Raw genomic sequence first — 23,108 nt, forward strand, 5'->3', positions numbered from 1 at the left:
AAGAGAAGTCTTTGTAACAATAATGTTCAAAGTATTTTGTGTGAAAATGTCTAGACAGTGTCTGGTTGCCTTGAGAGACCCACCTTCCCAGCAAGGTAGAGCATGTGTGTGTCAGGGTCGTAGAAAGGAAAGAGGACTCCTGAGGAACCATCCAGGTTCTCTTCTAACAAAGGCACAGACAGATCGTCCTGCAAACACACACAAAGACCAACAACTTCACCAAAAACAACACTTAAGCACCAGCGGCAGGCACAACGATCCCTCATATCAAAACACTCAATCATTTAAATCCACTTCTGCATAAGAGGCACTCTCCAGCGCTGAATTAAAAATACTCAGCGCTCAATCCCTAATCCGTGCTTCAGCCATAATCCTCCACCCACGATACACTCACGCACATCAAAACACACCAGCTTGCTACATGCGCACAATTATAAACTAACATGTGTGGTCAGGTTACCTGACATACTGACATAATCAGGAAGAAAATCACTTTGGCTCCACTTAAACACAGGCGGAGTGAGTTCTGAAGTTATACCAATGAGTGGTTTAGTTTGTCCACTAATTTGTCCACTAGGTGGCAGAGTTGTGCATCAGACTTTTTATTGTGTGGGGCTGTTTTTTTGCAGCATCTTTAGAGCCATTAAATCATCAGTTGTGAGGGAATGTTCAGATTCTTTACTCAAGTAAAAATAATAATACAACAATGTCAAGCACTCCATTTCAAGTAAATGCCCTGCATTCAAAATGCAACTGAATCAAAGTACACAAGTATTATTAATGTACCTGAAACAAGTACTACGACACAAATAATAGCTCCTGTACTGACACATGGATGCACAAGCAGCATTTAAATGTTGCAGCTGGACAAGACTTTTTTTTTGGATATATTGAATAATTTCATGTCTTTAGGGTGTCTCTCAGACATCTCAAACTCAGACATTCATTAAAGGTCACAGACATTAAAAATTCAATAAGCTTATCCAATACTAGTAACTACAGTGACAAATAAATGCAGAGGAGTAAAAAGTACAATATTTCCCACTGAGGTGTATTGGAGTAGAAGCATAAAGCTGCAACGAATGCATCCACCACTGATGATCATACATCAGGATGGGAAGAGCTTGTGTACTACATGTTTTCATTTTGTTTTTGTACAGTCCCACTATTTGAATAATATGAGGCCATTTGGAGCACAACAGATGAACTGATGATCTGCTGTGCACCACTTCCCATAGCTTCTATGTCCAAACTATTCAACTTTCCTGCCCTTCTCTCAATTTTTGTCTTAATATTTACTTTCTATATTTATCTCATAATTCACCCATTTGTTTACTTTATACACTCAGTTGCCAGTTTATTAGGTACACCCACGTAGTATTTAACCTACTGTCATTAACATAAATGAGATGGACAAAACCTTAGCTTAGCTTAGTCTACCTGCTAAACTAGCAGTGCTTATGTCTTTTTTTCTGTCTCATCCTGACTCTCTATTGTGGAGGTGAGGAAACAGAGCTGCCTAGAGTCGTGGCCTCTCTGATGTAATAAGGTGACCATTACTTCATTCATATAACTACTAATTCTTTGTTGTTGTGGGACTGTGCCTATTCTTTTGTTGTTGGTTTATTTTGCTTCTCGTGTGGATTGTGTACATGGGGCCCTGCAGTATACGCATAACGTACTATATATATGATGAAGACCATAGAATGCGGTTTAAAGCCCTGAAAAAGCTAGTAAGTGGACTTGAGAGATGAGTTATTTTGTCAGAAAAAACTTCCTGTATTGCTGTCAGGTGCTCTGTAGTTGCTCTTACCTGATCCCACAGTGCTATCTGTCGATCGTTCCAGCGTGAAGTGCCTGATGTGAGAAGCATCTTCATGTTACCCAGGACCAACACCTTACTGGCTTTGTGTGTCTTGCAGTTGGCTTCCTGCAATCACACAACCCAACATACATCAAAGAGCGCATCAAGCATACTAAACATTTGGCACGCACAGTATGAGACTTTTTTAAGTAATATATAAGGTTTAAACTAATCTGCTGACAGTTTTAGCCTCCAAAGCATCAATATTACAGCACAATGATGAAATGTCTCCTATATGTCCCTCCACGTGAGCTGGTTCGGCAGGCAAAGTGAAGTGTGTGAGTCACTGGCTGGTGACCCAGAGGTCTGTGGAGTTATGCTGTGGGCCAGTCCAGGCCAGAGGTGTCAGTTTTGGCTGTGTGGTGTTGGATGAGTGCCTGAGTGCCCTGGCTGGAGAGAGGAAATGGAGCCGGGAACTCCCACTTATGCAATACTCACTGTCATACTATTGTTCACCACAACTGAGGCTCAGGGTTTTCAGATTTTATTGATTTCACTGAAAAATATCTGGAGCAGATCGGTTTAAATTGATTCCAGCAAATAAACAAGACTCTTTTGCTGCAAGTGGATCTAAGAAAATTCTTTGAGTGACATAAGATGAGGAGAAAAATTGAGAGAAACTGCAAATGAGCTGCTGATCATGCAACAGTGTCCCAATTAAGTGTCCCATTAACAAAAAAATGGTTCACCTACAGAGTGTTTAAGTACCAACTAAACTCATGACATATGCATACTGAAATAACAACATCAAAACAAGAGCACCGCATTTCCTTAAATGCTTTTGCAGAATTGTTACTCCAGATAAAGATACAAACAACACACACACACACACACACACACACACACACTGAGCATTACCCGCAGCAGGTTTCCTGAGCGTGGCTCCATCAGCCGGACCTTCCTGTCCTTGCAGGTGGTGGCGAGGACGCTGCAGTCTGTGTTGAAAGACATGGAGAGGACCACGTCTGTGTGGTGGCTGATGGTCCGCACGGGGTTTTTTATCACCTGCTCTGAACAGTCCAGGTTCCAGATCATTATCTGGAGGTGTGGAGGGGCAGACAGTGCAGAGACACACACACACACACACACACACACACACACATACACATACACAGGTTTAATTTGGACTTTAAAGAATAGAGTTGCTGAGAGTTAGATGAGAAGATCGATACTCTCATTTTCACGTCTGTTCAGTAAATAAAAATGTAAACACACAAAGTAAAGGTACAGCAAGCTGCTGGTCAGCAGTCTTTTGCTTTGAGGTTGCTAGGCAACTAGCAGAGACTCCTGTTTCCTGTCTGGTATACTCGAAGGCTGGGTGAAAAGCTGGCCATCATGGAGAGGAGATGCAATAATTATACAAATGAAGGTAAATGAGAAAACTTTCAGACAGTCTTTCCCTGAAGGAACTCAGGGTGCTCTACTCTACTCTGGTGTGCGCTGCTGTAATAATCAGCCGTATTGTAGCTACAGGCGATCTCTACAGCTGTGACCTGTTTGGCTGCATTGTAATATAGAATTGCTTACGGTATGTGTCACAACACCTCCTGAGTTCATTTCTTCTCATACAGCCATTGAGCCAGAAAAGTTAGTGACAGGGTTAGTGTGTAAGTGTGTGTTACCTGGTAGTCATAGGCTGTACTGAAGAGGATGTTATTAGCAGTCGGGTGCCACTCGATGAGGCTCACTCTGCGGCTGTGACCCTGAAGCTCCTTCCACGGTACTGTAAGGTTCTTCAGCACACCATGAGGAGGGATTTCCCATACTTTCACCTGCAGACACACACACACACGCACAACACCGAGTTAACAAACACACCAAAAAAACTGAAATCAACCTCTGCACATGACACCTCGAAAGTTATATAAAATAACCAGCGTGGAAACAATCGCGGGATGTACGGTCGACTGAATATGGAAAATACATGATACAACCCCAAGACACACTTTGTAAAAATAGATAGATTAAGATAATACAAAACCTGTTGACTCTTCTTTTCTCTTTCTGTCTACAGGGGTTTGTCCTGAGCCCCTCTGCCAGGTCAGAGCTGAGGAATGTGAGGAATGACTTCTAGTTCTTCTTAAGACTAAACTGAAAGGCAGCAGAATCATCCCCCTGCTGCTACATGCTCGTATTCCAGGGCAAATGATAACATGTCAGTGAACCTTTTTGAAAATGTGCTGACTCTGTGTATTTGTGTGTGTGTGTGTGTGTGTGTGTGTGTGTGTGTGTGTGTGTGTGTGTGTGTGTGTGGGTGTGGGCGTGTACAAACCGTTGTGTCCTCAGAGCCGGAGGCGATGCAGTAGTCATTGAAGGGATTCCACTTGATGTCTAACACGTTGCCTCTGTGGCCCGATACTCTGGGCTGGTGAGGGTCCACTTTACCTGTCTGATGGAGGAATACACAAAGATAAATAAAAAGAATTGGTAACACTTCACTTTAAATCCCCCTATTTGCAATTTTAAACCATATATAAACATGGTTTGTGTGAATGCTGTAACACCGGCATTTACTGTTGGGATTAATTGATTACTCTGTGTATCTAACTGGGTGTTTAATACAAGCACAATGCCGCTCTGTGATGAAAAACCTTTATTTACAAACTACAAACACTCCATGAATTAAGACAAACAACCTGGTCTTTAGCTACTATTTTTATCCACACGGTTTTATTTCCTATAAATAAGGCTGGCAAACCAGCCATTCATTCATATAGTACAAGGCCCCCATTTCATATCAGCAGATTCAAACAGGTTCTGACCTTTATTTAACTGGGGTGTCTCTTGAAACAAAAATCTTTTTTTTCCCAGAGATCCTGGCTAAAATAGCAGCATAATTATGGTACGCAAAGCTGAATTGAACCAACATACATAGAAGGGAAGAGAGTAAGGAAAGGAAAAAAAGGTCAGAAAACAGTAAAGAATTAAAACTATACATTGGACGAACTGCGCTTGTACATTGGATTTCTTTGAATGTCCTCTAAGTTCATGTTGTTAAAATCGTTTAAGCCGACTAGTGTCTGTAATTTCAGAGTTTTTTTGTAGTTCTTGTAATGGACCCATCCGCCCACATGAAAGCTCTGTTACTGAGCTCTGTACGAAGCCGTGGTAGAGAAAAGAGCAGAGTCCTGAGAGCGAAGGCCACAGTCTGACATCGTACAAAACTTAATGCAGCATTCACTGATGCTTTGGTCACTTAGGAGCGGCAAAACAAGTTGTAAACACACCATTGGCATATTGTCACCTCATAAGGTTGTTGTGACAAACATGTCAGCAAACAGCCACCTAATGAAAGTAAGTCAAATATTCACTGTAGCCTACATTACACGTTTTTCTGTCTGCTGTTTGGTAGCAGGCAAGTGGTGCACAGTGAGTTTACCTCATAGCATTTTCATAGAAAGTGGCTGCTGAGGCTGGAAACTGCACTGATGAGAGCAGAACAGTGAAAAAACACGAAACAGTGAAGTTGTAAAACTCAGCTGTAAGACACAAAAACAGGCTGAAAAATTACCTTCAGATGACCCCCTTCACATTGCATGTACTAATTAATCCACAGTTAAAAGAGTGCTACAATTATTCAGCATTGCACTCCTATAACACTGTCAGACAACAAAAGAAATAAAGATCAAAATCAACGCAGCAGAACCAGAGATATTTTCTATTTCCATGCAGTCCTTTTACTTGTCAAAACCTGCTGCCTAAATTACCCACAATGCAACTCAAACGCTAGCACTTCAGTCTGAGATTCTGATGTGTTATGCCAGCAGTGGTTTACATAGCCTCGAGCCGCTATGCTGAAGCAGAGATGACCCGTCTTTCTAACTCCACACCAACAGATTTTTTTCATTTTCAGACATTTCATCTTCAGACCAAACCAAAAGTTGCCTCAAATAACAATCAGTTTATCAGCTTTTGCACCGCTCTTTCTGGAGCCTCCAAAGGCTTTATACAGCTTTTTTTCCCGCACATGTCCCCAAGACCTGCAAATAGACCCGTAAAATATGTGAAATTCCCCTTCAATATTAATTTTTATTGATCACTGCAGCTTTAAAGACTGCCAGTGGCACAGAGTATCCGAACAGGACAGGTTGATCTGTGCAGGTTAGGACAGGTATTGCCTCTTGCAACCACTCAAATCATCTGCTGTGACACACAGGCTGCATTCAGTGCTCCAGTTTTAAGGGAAGAGTCAGTGTCATTGAGTCTTGCTGAAGATTTTCTACCTCGACAAGGCTGCTTATTACGCTGTTTGTATGAACAGACCCTTCTATCAACTGACACACACACACACCTGCAGGCTAGATAATTGTGCAGGTAAAGTGTGTTTAGAACAAGGGAACGATGTAACCACTATGTGTGCTTCCAGCTAACCCCACAACGGTACAGGTAAGTAGAACATAGCACTTCTGTTCTTATATTTATGTGAGTTTACTATGTTCTCCGCAGAACAATAGCTTATCTGTAAGTGCACACACGCATAGGTGGGATGTGAAGGCAGTGGAAGGGTAGGGGAGGGTGGGGTGGGGGGGGGGTTGCTGAAGTTTCACTTCCTCGAGACAGGAGAGGAAGAGGTCAAAAGATGACTTATGTCATTCCAAAGCTTATATGCAATTCTTGCCCATGGCAGGAGGATGATGATAATTCACCAAGACGATTTAAAAGACGGAGACAGACGGAGAGAGGGAGAAAGGAGGGAGAGGTGTTCTGCTTGATGAATCACTCTGCGCTGAAGATATACAGCAGGACTGTAAATCTAACCAGCACACGGGTGAAGCTGTCCGGCTGAGTTTAGCTGAGGGATCAGCATTGTTACTGATAACACCAGTAGATGTGATAATATCCATAAATAATGTCTGGACGAGTGTTGGATGAAACACATTTAAGCTGAGGTAGGTGAAGGAGATGAGCTAGAATAATGGGTGGGGGGGTGGACCACATGCAAGTGGTGCATGTAGTGAATGAGCTGCCAGGGGTTTCCTGGTATTTAGAGATTGTTTTGGCTTCACTGCTGCTGTGCTATTTATATTCTGAGAGCAGAGCTGTCTTTTGCAGGTGTGCTGTGTGTGCAGGAGCATAAAGAGGCCATGGAAGACTTTTTCAAGTCACTTCTGACTTTCACTGAAAAGCAGAAACAGTTCGGTTTTAAAATTTCCTGGAGTCAGTTGAGTTTGCAGAGTGGTTACAGGATAGTTTTATTCTAGTCATCTAATAAATACAAAATATGCAACACAGGATTTAAAATTGCTCAGGGGAAAAGCTCTGATCTCCATCAAATTACCCAATAAAAACAGACAAACATGGCACAATAAATGTTTCAGTACAGCTGTATAAAACCCCATCATTTGAACATTTTTCTACTCTAATGACTGAACTGCCATTTTGTTTCACTTTAATATTCAGTCTGACATTGGGTTATGTTAGTAATTTTGTTTTGTTTTGTACTAAGTAGCAAGTGAAATAGTACATCTGGCTTATTCACATTATTGTTAGCAAACACAGAGGCTGCAACTGCGATTGCTCTGATGTTTTTCAAAATGATTGAAGAAATATACCAATTTATTTCTGTAGCACAACTTTCAACAGCCTGCATAGCTACATCCATCTCATCTATTCTTGTCGTCATGTTTGTAGCTATTGTTCTTTGATGTCATTTTAGTAAAATGTCACGAATTTCCAATGAGTTCCTCTAGATGGATGTTTATTTAAAAAAAGTTGTGTTTTAGGAAGGCAACCTTTTTGTGGTACCAACAATTATCAGGGACCCCAACCTTTTGCACACAGCTGTATATATCATAACTAACTAACTTACTTTTTGGCACTAACCTATTCATAATCTTGCCTAAAAAACTCAGTTTTGTAGTCTTCCAGTGAGAGAAACACACTGGCAGTTAGGACTACACTAGACTTAATTGAATCGCTTCAAACAAATGGAGATTGAGAGGTCTGGAGACAGACTACTTTTCTCTCCTTGGAGCAAGAGAAATTGTTACCAATCAGAGTACAAATCTGTGAGACCGTGGCACCGTATCACTGGATCTCCTATCTGCATTTTGAGTGCAATAGCGCATGTACTACTGTAGATGACATCAGGACAAAGTGACATCAGTCTGTGAATTCAGACATGAGGCGCAGATACTCACATGATGGAGAGACAGGACAAGGAAGGCCCCTCCCCCGGCACACTCAGTGATGACTGCCAGGAAACGTGGGTTGACAGCACAGAAGTTGTTGTCCTGGACGCTGCGTGTGATTGGCACGCCATCATAGCAGCTCTCCTTGGTGGCGGCCTTACCAAACACGTGGCGGAACTTGGAGCTGCGGTACTGAGGACGCCATGTCATCTGAGAAAGCAGATAGGGAGGGAGGGGAGGAGAGGTCAGTCAAGGAGAATCATCCATCTCGCGCAGTTACAGTGACGGGTCTTTTTATAGGTGTTAATATTCCTGCTCTTCTGCAAAACATTCACTCTGCAGGAGCATCACACTGAAACCTTACTTATGAGAAAGGGAATGGATCCCGTCCCACAAAAATCAAGACACACCACCTTATTAAAGCACAAAAGTTAAATTAATTGATTAAAAACAAGTAAATAATAGCTAGTAATGATAATAAAGGAACGGCATAGTGTGGCTTTTTTGAGGGAGCTCCATTTCTTGTGAACAGCATTTTAAACTGGTGCATCAGGAAAACCTGCTTTGTGTTACATCCCTCTCATAAAGTACCTTTTCCTTTTTCCTTCCATTTTTATGGTACTTACTGAAATGTACATTTAGTTTGACACTAATAAAGTTACCATGAATATAAGATTTAAATAAAAAAAATTGTCAAAACATAGAACAATGTACAGTTTATGTGGGTTCAACATTACAAACCACAAACTAATTTTTCATCTTATTTAAAGGGGTTTCAAACATGTTAATTTGTTTTCTTTTATGTTTTCTGTTGTATTCCTTTTTCAGTGTTTTGAACTGCCTTTGGGTATGAAATGTGCTCAACGGATTAACCAAGGTATTTTGAGTTAACGCAGTTAATTTCAGTTTGTTGTGAACAGTTAAGTTCAGGACTGACATTGTTGAACTCTGTCTTACACCAAAATTACTCTTCATCTTGTGGTGTTCCACAGGGCAGTATTTTAGTTCCACTTTTATTCCCATTGCTTGTTAATGATGTGAGTTTTGCTGTCTTTATTTTTATATCCTGATTATTCTGCTTTTCTTGTGTCCCAGATTTATAAGAATATGGTAAAACAATCACTGAGCAAAAAGCTTTTGAAAGTCTGAGAGTTGCTGGTAGATAGCTTATCACTTCATTTGGAAAAAAAGTGTATGATTTGAATCCAGAGCAAAAATACTTGTTCAGTCAAAAGATTTAAATGCACAATATGATGGAAAAATCATTGAATGAGCAACATTTGTGATTTATGTAGGTGGTGTAATATGTCAACATGTGCCTGGTGAACATCTGAGGCACAACATCAGTCTCAAGATCTAGTGTCAATATTACAGTGACTATATCTTTATTTTGCTACTTCCAGGAGATAAGATTTACATATCTAAAAATTAATTAATTAGACACCAGCTACACTCAATGAAGTCATTCTGAATGTATGACATTTTTCACAGTAGTGAAAATAGCTTCTCGTGAGCCAGAATAAAAGTCAAAGGCTTTGATTTCACCTATTTATGTTTTTTGGTCCATACGTCCCATTCTCATGAACGCGACATCTCAGGAACACATCGAGGGAATTTCTTCAAATTTGGCACAAACATTCACTTAACCTAAAGGGTAAACTAATTCGATTTTTGTGGTTAACACAAATGTCTAATAGTATAAAGCGATGAAGTGATGAAACTTTATATCCGAATGTTCATAGGTCAACTTCACTGCGACATCATAATTATTTTATTTACAGATCTAGAATACTTGTCATTTGTGAATAATTGAATAAATTGGTTTGGCTGAGAAAACATTTTCCAAAATATTGTTGCTGTGAAGGGGAGTATACTTAGAACCGGTACTTAGTTAGAGAGTCACTGTTTATTCTTTTTTCACATTAGATCGTTTGTTTATGTATTATACACTGCAATATTTATAGTCACGACTGTAATTATGTTTTGTGTTTCAACTAGGTGCCTTATTTAACAATGCCAGTATAAATACACGTTTTTTCTTAATTAATATTCTTAATTTAATCTTTTTGTACGAAATAGGTTGTTTTTAGAACACTCTCCAAATGAAATCAGTCCCTCCATCAAATGTGTTACACTTAATAAATAAAGGAGAGGCACAACAGTGAGACTTCCCAGATCTTGAGTCTCTTTTTAGCCACTGTCCTTAAGCCTGTCAGTGCATATGTCATTATTGTGAGCAATACAGTAAGTGGCTCTGGTCCACAGGGACAAGGCCCGGCCAGCCAGCATGTCTGCTCTGCTATTCTGCCTGGCTCCGTGCCTGCTTGCTGCATGGTCATTACTTATGAATTAGGGGTGGAGGAGGTTGATGGACAAGATGTTAATGCAAAAAAAAAAAAGAGAGATGGTGCAGGACAACAAAACAAAAGCAGGTACAAACCCAGCACAAGTATCTGTTGTTCAGAAATCACATGCCACCTAAATACAATCATTAAAAACAATGACATCATTCTGCTGATTTCTGTGGACTGCCCACTGGTGATTCAGATGATGGCTAAATAAATACAAGCAAGTGTGACATCACAGTGAGTGAAGTAAAAATAGCAGTATTTGGTTAGCATGACGCAGGTGTGGCTGCAGCAGTGCTGGCTGGAAAGAAGCTGAGCAGGGAAACTGTGGGGAAAAAGTCTGGTTCAGAAAAAAGGAAGAAAAAAGGAGAATCCCAGAGTAGCAGAAATGGGAGGGTGGAGATTATGACTCTCCATGTCTAAGTTCTCTCTTCTACCTCTCACCTTCTACCCCCAGGCTATCATAGAGAGCCTCACACTGCCACACAGGAATGTTTCCCCACCGGACAAAGAGCTTTGCTAAACTTCTCAGGTGTTTAAGAGTCCGAGTGCCTCTAAAACACAATCTGTCACATCCATATGATCATCCATGAAGCTGAATTTGCAGTGTTCACACCTGTTAAACTGTCAGCATTTGTTTCTGGGGTAAAAAACACACTTTGCCCTGCCTCAAAAAAAAAAAACTAAACACTAACAAAAGCATTGCATAAAATTTGGATAAAAGGACCTTGCTACCTTTGCAGCTCTGTGAGACTGGTAACACGTTCACACTGACAAACACTAACATGGTGAGGTATAGCAAGTCTAATGTTTATACTAGCATGTTAGCATGCTAACAGTTGCATTGATAAAGCACAGCGGGTCATAAACCAAAGTCTTTATCAAATTCAAATATTGATGAAGGCGCTGGATGGAAGTTTTGGGATTCGGGAAGGGTAACATCAATGTGTGAACAAAATGACATCATGGCAATCCATCCAATAGTTGTTGAGAAATTTCACTCAATGCCACAAATATTAATGTCATGGTGTTGCTAGAGAAAAGGGATCACAACAGTAACTAGGATTCATCCTCTGGGGACCATGAATGTCTGAATGTTTTGACCTACAGATAGGCAATTTTAGCTCCACGCTGCTAGCATGGCTAAAAACGATTAAAATAATTAATTTATTATCAAAAACTTGTTTCATTTTGTGTTAATCAAATTATCAATGAATCAACTAATTGTTTGAAGTCTACTCCGCCTTTTAATGTATATTTCTTCCTTAAATACATTCATGTTTAGTGGTTCGTGTGGTTCTTAAGTTATTCCAATTATGTACACTCAAATTTCTCTGGTAACATATGTGTTGTAATGCAAAGTCTCCAACATACATCACCGATCATTATCACCCTTTGTCCCTGTAAAAGAAATGCCACCTGCTCTGCTCTACCATCACAAAACAAATATTTCAGGGCAACTTCCTTATTGAATATGGCCGTCACCCATGGAGGCATGGGAGGAATCATCTAACTGACAGACATGAACGGTCATACTTTTTTTTCACATTGTCAATCGACAATTTGAGTGTGTCAGCAAGCGGATGTACATTTTTTGATAAAGGACTGAATGCAGCGCTCAGTGAGCACCATGCACTTGCAAACTGGAGCACATCTGGGTTAATATAAATCAGCATTCATGTTTTTCTGAGGCTTACAAGGCCTGAGAGAGAAGCTTCCAGGGCATAAAGCTAAGACATCTTGTCACATCTAAATCAGGTTGTAATCAGGCCAGTGGCAGCTTCCTTTCAGCAGGTACACAGCAGGCTGCACGGTGGGCGGAGACTCTCTCTGCACCTCGCAGAACTGATGACGAAAACACTATTCTGGCTATTTTTACAACGGCTTCTTGCTGATCAAAACACAGTCAGGCACGTTTACTGACAGCAGAAAAAAAAACTGTTTTATTCACAAGAACCTCTTTGACAGGCTTTATGTCTTGCAAAATTAAAAAAAAAATGGATATGCAGTTCTTTTTGTCAGAGGGAAATTTATTTAAGTCCATAACCAGTGAGTCACAGAGGCAACTGCAATAAGGGGGCTGTAAAAACAGTCATAAAACTAAACTGAAAACACAGATATGATTAAAAAAAAAAAGAGATATATTGTACATCTGGTCTGCTCAGAGTTCTTGTGTGGGTCTGTATGTGTGCATAGCATTCACCTATCCCTCACCTACACGCTGTCTTTTAAGCACCTCATAACTCATAAACATGCACACAAGCAGCCACTCCTCTCTTTGGCTCGCTGCTGTAAGAGGGGGAGTTCAAAGTTTACTTACTGGTGTCAAGATATCGGTTACTCAAGCAGCGTAGGGCCTAAAGCTATGAAAGAAAGAAGCAGGAAGAAATCTGCAAATCCAAACACTCCCATCAATATACAATCAATACCTGCAACCACTTGTCTGCAAGGACCTCTGGCCCTTTCTTATCCTTAAAAACACAGACCTTGTGACACTGGCCCTAATCCGAGAATCCACTATCTAAGGCACGCACCGGCCCTGCTCTCTCAATCTGTACATGTAATATTTTGTAAACGCTCACGGTGAAATTCAAGACAAGGAATGTACAGGTGTGAAGATACGCCGAGGTAGTACGTGTGTTTGAGTGAGTGAGACACACTTCCTTTGGTTTAGACTGTCTGATATCATACACAGATGAGTTTACAACCTCTGTCTTGTAATAGGATAACAGCCACACTGGTAATCCAATAGCAGCTACATTGCTATAGAGTGCACATGTGAATAAGTGTGAAAGGATAAAGACAGGATATGGCTGTGTGTGTCATTCTGTATGTATGTGTGTGCGTGTGTGTGTGTTTCAGTCGCTCTGTTTACCTGGAGAATCTTTCAGCTTTGTGCATGCGTGCAGCATATACATAAGCCGTAAACAACCACACTATGGATTCACATTTTCTATGGTACTGCAAAGAAAGCTGAACTTAGTTACAACATCTACAAGAAGGTGTGTTTGTGCAGATATCCATGCTGTCGCAAACACAAAAACAAATCTTAGTTCCTCTTTTGTCAAAACTACGCCAGTGCATCAGTGGCAAAGTCCAAACATGTTCACATTCTCTGCCTCACTTTAGTATTTTCATCCACATTCGTTCAGAAAGCTCACAGTTGTCCATTATTCTTAGTGGGTTTTTTTTACATGTATGAATTCATGAAAAGTACATTAATGATTAACATACACAGGAGTGAATAATTTGAATGGAAGCAATCGACTCATGGATGAAAAAAAGAAAATCCATGTCAACTTCACCATGAGATTTACATTATGTATTATCAGAATGTACCCCATTAGGTTTTTTTAGTGCATATTTTGCATTGGGTGGCAACATCTGTTCATCTATATACATTTTAGTAGCAAAGAAATATAAATATTTTATTTCTTTCAACCTATTTCAAGCACCAAAAAGCCTAGAAAACAAGAGCAAGAATAATTTGAAGATAGAGTGAGAGGATGTAGGTGAAATTTAAATGAGTGATTTCCATTTCTTTGGCCATTGTTTTTATTTGTTATGACAAATGTTGTTCTGAGATCTGCAGACACACTGATTTCACTACAAACAAGCCCAAAGTTTAGTCAGATTCTCTACACCACTTTATCTGGTACAACTTGGGCACACTGGAAATGTAATAATCCCTGGTTGCAGAGGAAAACTGTGAGTGCAAGTACAATAACTCAAAGTTGAACCAGGAAGTTGGTTTGTTAACTGTGGTGGACGTTTATAACAAACGGTTTGCTTTTGTTTTGTCTTTCTACTAAGTTTAATTAACCAGTGGGTTTATTTACAACCTGTCTCAATGTTGCATTCTTTCGCTGTTTGACTTGTTTGTAGTACACTGGTGTTATCAGTAATGGTAATGAGAGCAAAAACTACCACAATGATACCAATGTTGTAATAAACTGGAATTATCTGTTGATGGGAATTGTCCTATAGGTGCAAAGATGACCAAGAAATCAAAACAAAACTCATCTCAGCCATGTATAGAAGTGGCAATCTCGAGGATTTCCATTTAAATCTGTTAAAGCATCTATCACCGAGTGAGCTAACACGATGGTGACTGTGCCTATGGCCCATTGATTATTATATTATTTGCAGAATTACAAACTGGGAGTCTGTGGCAACATTTCAGGAAAAATGCTGTATTAAGTTTCTGCAAATACAAAGCGAGCATTTCCCACTGCTGCAGCTTCACATTAAAAACTTGTAATGGAAGCAACACAAGTTGACTTAGGAAGTACTCCCAGGAAATGCAATGCGTTAAGCAGTGAACGAAGCACTTTCCGCTATCGTACATCAAAAATGCATTCAGAAAACAAAACAACGTTAGTTTTCAGCGTTTTCCGACAGCGGACCTGTTTGAAAGAAATGGAACAAGGAGGAGCAGCCACAGTGAGCTGAAGAGCTGCAGGCGACAGGCTGCACACCTCCAACGTCTCAGCCAGGTACTGTGACTCAGTACCTGGCAGCATAAAATCAGATCACAGTTGCTCACAGATTAAAGGGAAAAGTCCAATTACCGCCTGACCTCTTTATTAAAATGTCCGTCTTTTTGCTGCTGCCAGAACTCTGTGACCTGTAGTACTGAACCACATTTGCTGTTACCACCAGCAACTACAGCTGTCGACAAATCAATCGCAAAACCTGAAATCTTCGACACTGCCACTTTAAGGCGACATAAGTGTGCAGGTATCCCATTAACTCATTGGTTTCCTGAGGGAGTTTCCCATTATTTCGCCACTGAGGAGAGTGCACAGTTCCCGGGCTGTGAGTCCATTAGCCACTGAAGAACATGCAAAGATAAACTGGAAGACAATACGATACAAATCATGGATGCACTTATACACAGAGATTCTTACTGTAAATGGACAACAATATATAAGCCAAGCCTATGGCTGCTTACTGTTTGAAAGATTTTGATATTGGTACAAATATGAGACCCAGATTTGATACCAAACAACAAAAAATCAAATCTTTCAATATTGTCTTTTGGGTGATATAAACATGTGTTATCCCCTTTATTATTTAGGAAAATATGCTCAACTGCTGAATGCAAAAGCTCTGAGCTTCGATACCCAGCCCTGACTATACCTCCACAGTTTGGACCAAAACTCACTGCTCATAGATTCATAATCCTTGATGTGAGAAACAGGATACCAAGCTTAATGAAAAGACCTCAAACAGACTGCGATTCAAACCACAGGGCACATATTTCAGCGAATGCTGGTGTTTTGAAGGGTGGACGCCACCATAAATAACCATCTGTGGGTAGAGATGACTTGACTGGGACGGTGGATGATGATGTCATTTTCACTGTTGCGGAACAACTTCAGTTTCATATAGACATTATTTTTGTCGTCAGCAAGAAATAGAAAATACTTCCGCGCTTATGCCGGCGAATGTGTGGCTACGTGTCCAAGTTTGGGGTAATTAACTAAAAGAGTTCAAGTCTGCTGTCAGAATCAGTCTGAGCTGTTCAAGGAAAGTTTTTTTTTTAAATAGTTTTTCCAAATATGCATGGACTCAGGCGAAGGGCTGGTTTGAGGAAAGATTTCTGTTTCATCTTGTTCAAGCCTGTCTCCTACACATGCACACACACTCCTGAGTTTGAATCCCCAGGGTAAAAAGTGAGCTCTCTCTCTCTCTCTCTCTCTCTCTCTCTCTCTCTCTCTCACACACACACACACACACACACACATTCACGAAAGAGTAATAGATCGATAACAGAATTTGAAATTGCAGAGACAGAGCAGAGAGGGCAGGACATGAAAGAAATCAACAGAGACATGTCTCGGAAAGAAAAAAGAAAGAGTGTGTGGAATTGAGCAAGAGGGAGTGTGAGGAGGGTGAGAGAGGCAAACTGGGAGTTCAGCAGCACTCACCCTGTCGAGTGAGTCGTCACTGGCACAAGGAGGAGCAGCAGGTCCTTGAGAAAAAGTTAGGTTTCTGTGTCTGAATGACAACCACAAGAATGAAAAATCCCTTTAAAAAAAAAAAAAAAGACTCTTCTTCTCTTCCTGCTTTATCTCAAGCACATGGAGCTTCCGTTCTTCTTCTACGCACAAACACATGCACACTAACACATTCACACACACAGACAGTCAGACAGACGGACATACACACACACACACACTCACACAAGCAACCTGTCCAAAATCTTAACGTCCTGTCCAAGCAGAGTCCTGACTGAGCTTCTTCTTCTCTGATGTGCACACAGACAGACAGACAGACAGAGGAGACAGTGGGTGTGTGTGCAGCATGAACGCCAGAGCGTGTGTGAACAAGCAGGGGGAGAACGCAGGAGTGTGTACACTCCCAGAGAGGGGAGGTGACTACAAGGGGAGAGAGAGAGAGAGAGAGAGCGAGAGAGAGAGAGAGAGAGAGAGAGAGAGAGAGAGAGAGAGAGAGGGAGAGAGCAGGTAATCACACTCCCTCCCTTTCCTTGAGTGCCGCTCCCTCTCGTCACTCCTCCACAGTGTTTGCTCAATCAGGATGTCTTACTCCATCTTTGAGGAGAGGGAGAGGACGGGTAAAGGGGAAAAAAAATGGCAGGCGCTCAAAAAATGTTTTATCAGATGTGTATTTTCATTAAATTCGCAGCTAATAAGCACACAGGGCATTCATCTCCTCCGAATCTCTCTCCTTAGCTATAAATGCCTTTTCCTAGAAAGACTGATGGAAGAATGATGGCAGACTCGTTTCTTAGTAGCAACTGAAACAGCTAGTCAATTCAAGCAATCAGCAACTTTAAGCACAAATGACTCAAGACTTGTGAGAATGTGCTGCTTTTCTGTCATACATCATACATATGAATGTCTTCGAGGTGATGGACTCATTGACAGACAAATCAAGCTGTTATCAGCTGTTTTTGTCTCCTTCAGTTTCTCTCCGAACCTGTTTCTCTCCAGTCCATGTATGAAGCTCTAAGTTTCACCGTCAAAGTTATTAAGATGTTACTTTGAGCTGTGGGAAGTTTGAATAGGTGTTTTTCACCAATTGTTGACATTAGATTGACTAAACAAATAATTACTTGATTGAGGAAATAATTAGCAGATTAAACCAGGAAAGGAAAATAATAGTTAGTTGCAGCCCTGTTTCCATTACAAGGCAAGTTTATTTGTATGTTACCTGTCAAATTCAAAGTTTTTTCAATAAGGCAAAGAAATCTTTTTGAACAGCTTATAAATACAAAAAGAATTAACAAAACAGTATAGGTATGGGTAAGCTAGAAAATGAAATATCATTAATATTAATATAACCCCAATTCAAAGCCTAAAGATATTTCATTTACTACCATATATGACAAAGATGAGCTGCAATCAGATTTGAGAAGACAGAACCAGCAAATGTTTCGCGATTTTCAAACGATCAAGTAATCATTTCATCATCATTTTAGCTCTATACCTGCAAGAGACACATTCAAGAAAGACTGATCACAATCGAAGCAGCAGAGGCTTAGACATTTTTACTTATAGTCCAGAAACGCTGGATCCCATATTTCCCACAATGCAACTCACGAGTATCTTTAGTTTACTGTTAGACCCTCCCCGGCTGATAAATTGCGTTATTATCCAAACTGTTTCCACTGGCTGAGTAGGAGGCTACTCCTCTGGAAGAGTAGGCTGAACTTAATGGGCAAAACTGGTGAAATGATCCTTTAAAAGACAACGACAACATCCCCGCTCAGGGACTTTTGCTACATCTGATCTACATGTCTCTCCTCCGTCAAAATTAGATTGGCTTGATTGTTTGGCAGAAAGTCCAGCTGCTAACTCAAACATTACATAATGGCACATCAGCACCAGGGGCTAGGCTATCAGGTCGATATGAGGACGGGGTGAAAAAAGCTGGTCACTGACAGCTGGCCTTCACATGGTCAAACAGGGGTGTAGCCTAGGGGCTGATCAATTGTTGTTATTGCAGAAACATGCATGCCTGCACGCCAGTTGTAAGCACTATTCCTGTAATTCAATGATTAGATCTTAGTGAGGTGTGGATCTTTAAGATTAACTTGGCCTCCGGTTGCTCCGGTTTAAATCTAATCTGAGAAAAAAGGTTTTCAGGACCTTGAAGTACCAAAAAATGATTAGTTTGGTAAATGGCCTCTTTATAATGGTGTATAGATTATTGATCTATTACTACTGATGAACTAATGTGTGAGCAGCAGTTTAACATTGAAGCAGGTTGAGGCAAAGCAAACGTTCCCAACTGCATGAGTACTTTAATTGCATTAAATAGCTACATTACATTCTATGAGATGATCAAATGTTTTGTATGTGAACCTGTAATATACAAAGCGTCTGGTGACAGCGGATAAATAAATAAATATATTTGAGTAAAAAGTATATCTTCTTTTATAAAGTAGTGGAGAAAAAGCATAATGTAGCATGAAAAATGGAAAATGGAAAAGGAAAACACTCTTACAGGAGATACACACACCCTCTCACACAAGTATACACTAGTGACAACGCTGGCCACAAACACATCTCCCCGAAATACACAACAAAGTCCAATGGTCACACACTGTCTCTGAGATAAGAGACGGGACACACAACCTGGTAAAGACATGGCTCATCAAGTTTAACGCAACAATCTGTTGGGATCATTTTTAATCAGCGAGAACACACCTACCTAAACCTTATCATCAATAGACAACGACCATTCACACTCAGCTCTTGAAAACTGAAACCAGCTGCTCTGCAGAATAGAACAGACTGATTATACAGAGGCGTAACGAAACCCGAGAATGGCATAATCTGACCAAACATGGCACAGTCATGAGCAGATTTTCAAGCCAGTATCAATCTACCAACCCGGACAGACGGCGGAGTGATTGAACAACGTCAGTGACTGAACAATGTCGCCATGTATCTTCTCCTCTTATCAAAGCAGACGGTGCTGATTTATGACACCTGTAGGCTCCACTTGTTGTTACGCTCTGTATTTTCTTTCACTTAGCTCTAGGCTCTGGATTAAACCTCGGTGTTTCAAGCGAGTATGTGTGTGTCTGACTCGTGGCAATTATCAATAAGGACAGGGCATGAGTCCTGTGGTTCTTTCCAAAGAGCTCAAACCAGAGGCTTGCTCTCTAATCACAGATCGCACAGCCACAGACTAATAGTTAGCTGCTGTGAGAAAATAGGCCAAAGCCTTTGACACTACTGAGCTACTGTGACCTTCCCTTCCTCACTTTGTCATTGCTGATTAGCCGTCTGACTGTGTTTTGACGGTAAAACACCTGGTTTCAGTGCCAAGTCCTAATCCTCTGTTTCAGTTTGGTGTTGTAGTGAGGTTTGGACTTTTTGTACTTTAAATGGTCAAGTGTTCACCAACTGAGCAAACAGTGTAGTCCCATTCAAGTAGACACTTAACCGAACAGGTGCAGTCAGTTTTTGAATAAGTCATCTGGGGCTATTGAAGGCCTGTGTACACAGAAACCTCCATTAAAGACAGATTCATTTACACGAGTCCTTCTGGAAGCAAACAAATGTCTTAATATCTGAATGCTTAGGGCAACACCTTCGTTGAAATAAAAAAACTTCTGCATCACTTGCTCTTATTTGCGAGTCCCGAGCAGCACAGTGCACGAGAAAAGCTGAAAAAGCTTGAGCTTCCTTATCATAAATTTGCATGTTGCTTTATGCTTTGGTTTTGTTGCTTTACTGTGCAAATGAGGAGGCACATGTCTGAACTCACGGGAGAGAAACTGATTCTACAAGTCACCTCAGTGGCCAATCAGAGAAAACATTTACACCTTCTCCAATTCATACTGTATGTCCAGTTTATGTTAAGGATGCACGAAAAAGGGGAGGGAAGAATTTATAGATCGTCCAATAGGGAAGCATGAAATAAAGTTAGTTAATATTTATGGAACAATTATTGTAAATGGAATAAAATTACTCTTATGACAGTGATGAAACATAGATGCAATTCCTTTCCATGGACAAGGAAAAAAAAAACACACTGATTTTGGATTTGGTTTCGTTAAACTCAGTCTTCACACAAACTCTGACATGTGCTATACTGTTTACATCTGTGTTAAGCTATTGGTTCCCGCGTGACTGCGAATAAAGTTGAAGAAATCTTATTCTTCTGGGAGCAGAAAAGAATCGAGCACTAAGGTGCAGGCAAGACGGGAAGGATTCACGTTGACAAGATTTATTCTGACACGATAATTACATGTTAAGAATGTAACAAGGACACTGTCTTGTCAAGGAAGAAAAGAAAAGCAGGTGATGCTCATCACGCAAATATGCCAGCAAGTCAAATCCTAATATATACTGCGATATGAAAGCTACACATATTGTGACAGAGGAACTACGAACTGTGAGAACAAGCACGGTAACAAAACACACTCACCAAATGAAGATTCAGTATGAACAATCGAGATTCAGATCAGATCATAATCTGCTTATGTGTCTCAACAGGCTGAGGTGTGACTAAATACACTGATATCACCGGGTTATAATTCTTTGCCTGCACTCGCCTACATCTCAGAAGCAGTTTTCAAAGTTTGTTTCCAGGCAGCGCATCAAACATAAAGTCAAAAACACTCAAGTCACAGTGTAGGAGTGCTTTTTGCCAACAAGATTGTTTCACTTTGAAAATGCAGACAGTCGGGTCAGAGGTGAAGACTGAGTTGTGATCCATTCAAGCAGATCAAAGACAAAAAGGTGATGGCAATCAGCAGACAGGAAGTGACGAGGGGAACAAAGCATTTGATAAGGTGTTTGAAAGTCATTCTAAAACTCGGTTGCTGTCAAATAAGGAGCCATATGGTCGACTAAAGTACATTGTGTGATGGTGAGCTCACCTCCACTCAGCTGAAATGTTAAATGAGTCACACGTTAGCATGCCCGTGCAGCGCACCTTGTTCTTTCATGTCCGATTCACGCCAATATCTGCATCAACACAGCTGTTTAAAATAATTCCTACTCAGTGACATCACATCCTTACCTACCTGCTTACATCGACTTTGGCAGCGAATCATGGTTTGTACAGCCAATAATGCCTGGATTCACATCAGAGAAACACTGAAGAAAAATACATTTCACTTGCTCTAAAGATCGAGGCTCACATGTAATTTAAAATCTGTTTTACAGAGAATCCTTCCTGTGCACATCACTCAGTTTTCACACTTACATAACTATGCTGAGTTTAGACACAAAGAATGTAATCTTTCAGACAATCACACATACAAACAAACGTCTGGCATCCAGGGGCACCAACACTGACTGGGTTTGAAGAGCTGGAAACCTAATCAATTCCTTTATTGACGTACAGTAAAATGGTCCAGACTCAAGACATGCTCACATACATACAACGTGATCACATCACGGAAAGAGAGAGACAGACCTCCCCCCCCAACATATCATGTAACCTCTGGCTCTTATTGAGTATTTCAAGTGTTTTCATTTTGTTGATTTGTTTGGTAAAAGCAGAGCTAAAATAATTTTGCAGATTTTTTTGCTAAGACGACACTAAACAAGTCGCGTAGTGTCCTGAAGAGTAATTGGTATGCATTTGTAGTTTCCAGAATTCTGGAAAGGACTTTATCATTGGATACCATTGAATGTTCTCTAAGCCCCGCCCATCCCTAGTTACTGTTACTATGCTAGTAAAGATTTCCATTCATTTCATTCATGAGGTAGTTGGCAGTTCACAGTGTTAGCAGCATCAGTTTGTGTCAGTGAATTTTCTTGTACATATATTTATTTTTATTGAAACGTGGTTATACAGTATATCTGTGCATGTAAGAACTCCAAAGTCCACCAGCAGCACTGTTGTTAAATTGTTTAATAAAGCATGTATTTATTACGCTCCCCACGTCATTCATTACAACCACTGGAACGTAGTCGGGTGTTGTCGCTAACTTGTTGGTCTTTTGAACAGTATGTTTTTGCTTTAGAATCGAGATTAATCCACAGGTTTGACAAATATAACACACAAACATGTGTGGTTGGGGTAAACTGCCCCAAATCAAGTAAAGAGCAGGACAGAAGCGCTAACGTTAGCATAACCACTTCATATATTAAAATCTAGGATCAGCTCCCAAACAATGGACTTTTCTAACAGTCTGTAACCCCACAAAATCGTAGCTAGCCTTAGCTTTGTTAGCAATACTATACTATGTGGTTACTCCACTACAAATCAACAAGGAAATCGACAAAGAGAAATACTTGAATATAATTTTAGTTGTCACTTGCAAATGTGCACATAAAGTGTATCTGCATATATGCCTGCAACAAGATGTAATGTGGTTTTGGTCGGAAAACAAACAACTAAAGCACATAAATGAAAAACTTATTGAAAAACGAAATAAATTTCTCCCTCACGCTCAGTGTGGTAATTATAATTATGGATCATGTCACATCGCAGCGAGAGAGCAGAGTGTGTCTCAGGTCGTTGCCTCAAGAGGGTGTCTGTGATCTTGTATTAATTACAACTAATCGAAGCTGCTCTGCCGACAGCCAATGGCCTTTGCAGAAAAAGCTCCTGACACAGTTAAAAATATTCAGCATCAAAGAGGAGAGGGAAGAGGGGAAAAACATGCAAGAGCAGAAAATGAGGCTTGATGTTCTAAAATTAGCTCACGTGGCACTGCCTGAGGAATTAATATGCAAAAGAGATGTTTTTTAGAGCAGAATTTACTATTTGTTACATGTCTACATAATAAATGACAAAATGGCTGAAGGATGATCAATTATTCAGCAA

The 23,108-nt window shown here is 40.4% G+C and overlaps 1 protein-coding gene across 3 annotated transcripts in view; it reads right to left on the minus strand.

Annotated features, from left to right (window-relative positions):
• The window catches only part of coro2aa (coronin 2Aa), a 37,744-nt gene that overhangs the window by 5,244 nt on the left and 9,392 nt on the right, over nt 1-23,108 (minus strand). Inside the window, exons 1-7 of one of the 3 annotated variants that reach the window (XM_071505281.1) lie at nt 16,277-16,701; nt 8,005-8,205; nt 4,137-4,253; nt 3,487-3,636; nt 2,723-2,902; nt 1,814-1,930; nt 84-188 (exon numbers count right to left, since the gene is read on the minus strand). In XM_071505281.1, the coding sequence (XP_071361382.1) occupies nt 84-188; nt 1,814-1,930; nt 2,723-2,902; nt 3,487-3,636; nt 4,137-4,253; nt 8,005-8,205 (870 nt within the window). In that variant the 5' untranslated portion in view covers nt 16,277-16,701. Of the gene's footprint in view, nt 1-83; nt 189-1,813; nt 1,931-2,722; nt 2,903-3,486; nt 3,637-4,136; nt 4,254-8,004; nt 8,206-16,276; nt 16,702-20,753; nt 20,890-23,108 lie in introns of those variants that run through there. The other 2 variants (XM_071505284.1, XM_071505280.1) reach the window with 2 other exon arrangements.

This window comes from Trachinotus anak, unplaced genomic scaffold (genome assembly GCF_046630095.1).
Source record: "Trachinotus anak isolate AG129_WGS33_773 ecotype Australia unplaced genomic scaffold, CSIRO_AGI_Tana_v1 ptg000019l, whole genome shotgun sequence".
Lineage (NCBI taxonomy): Eukaryota > Metazoa > Chordata > Actinopteri > Carangiformes > Carangidae > Trachinotus > Trachinotus anak.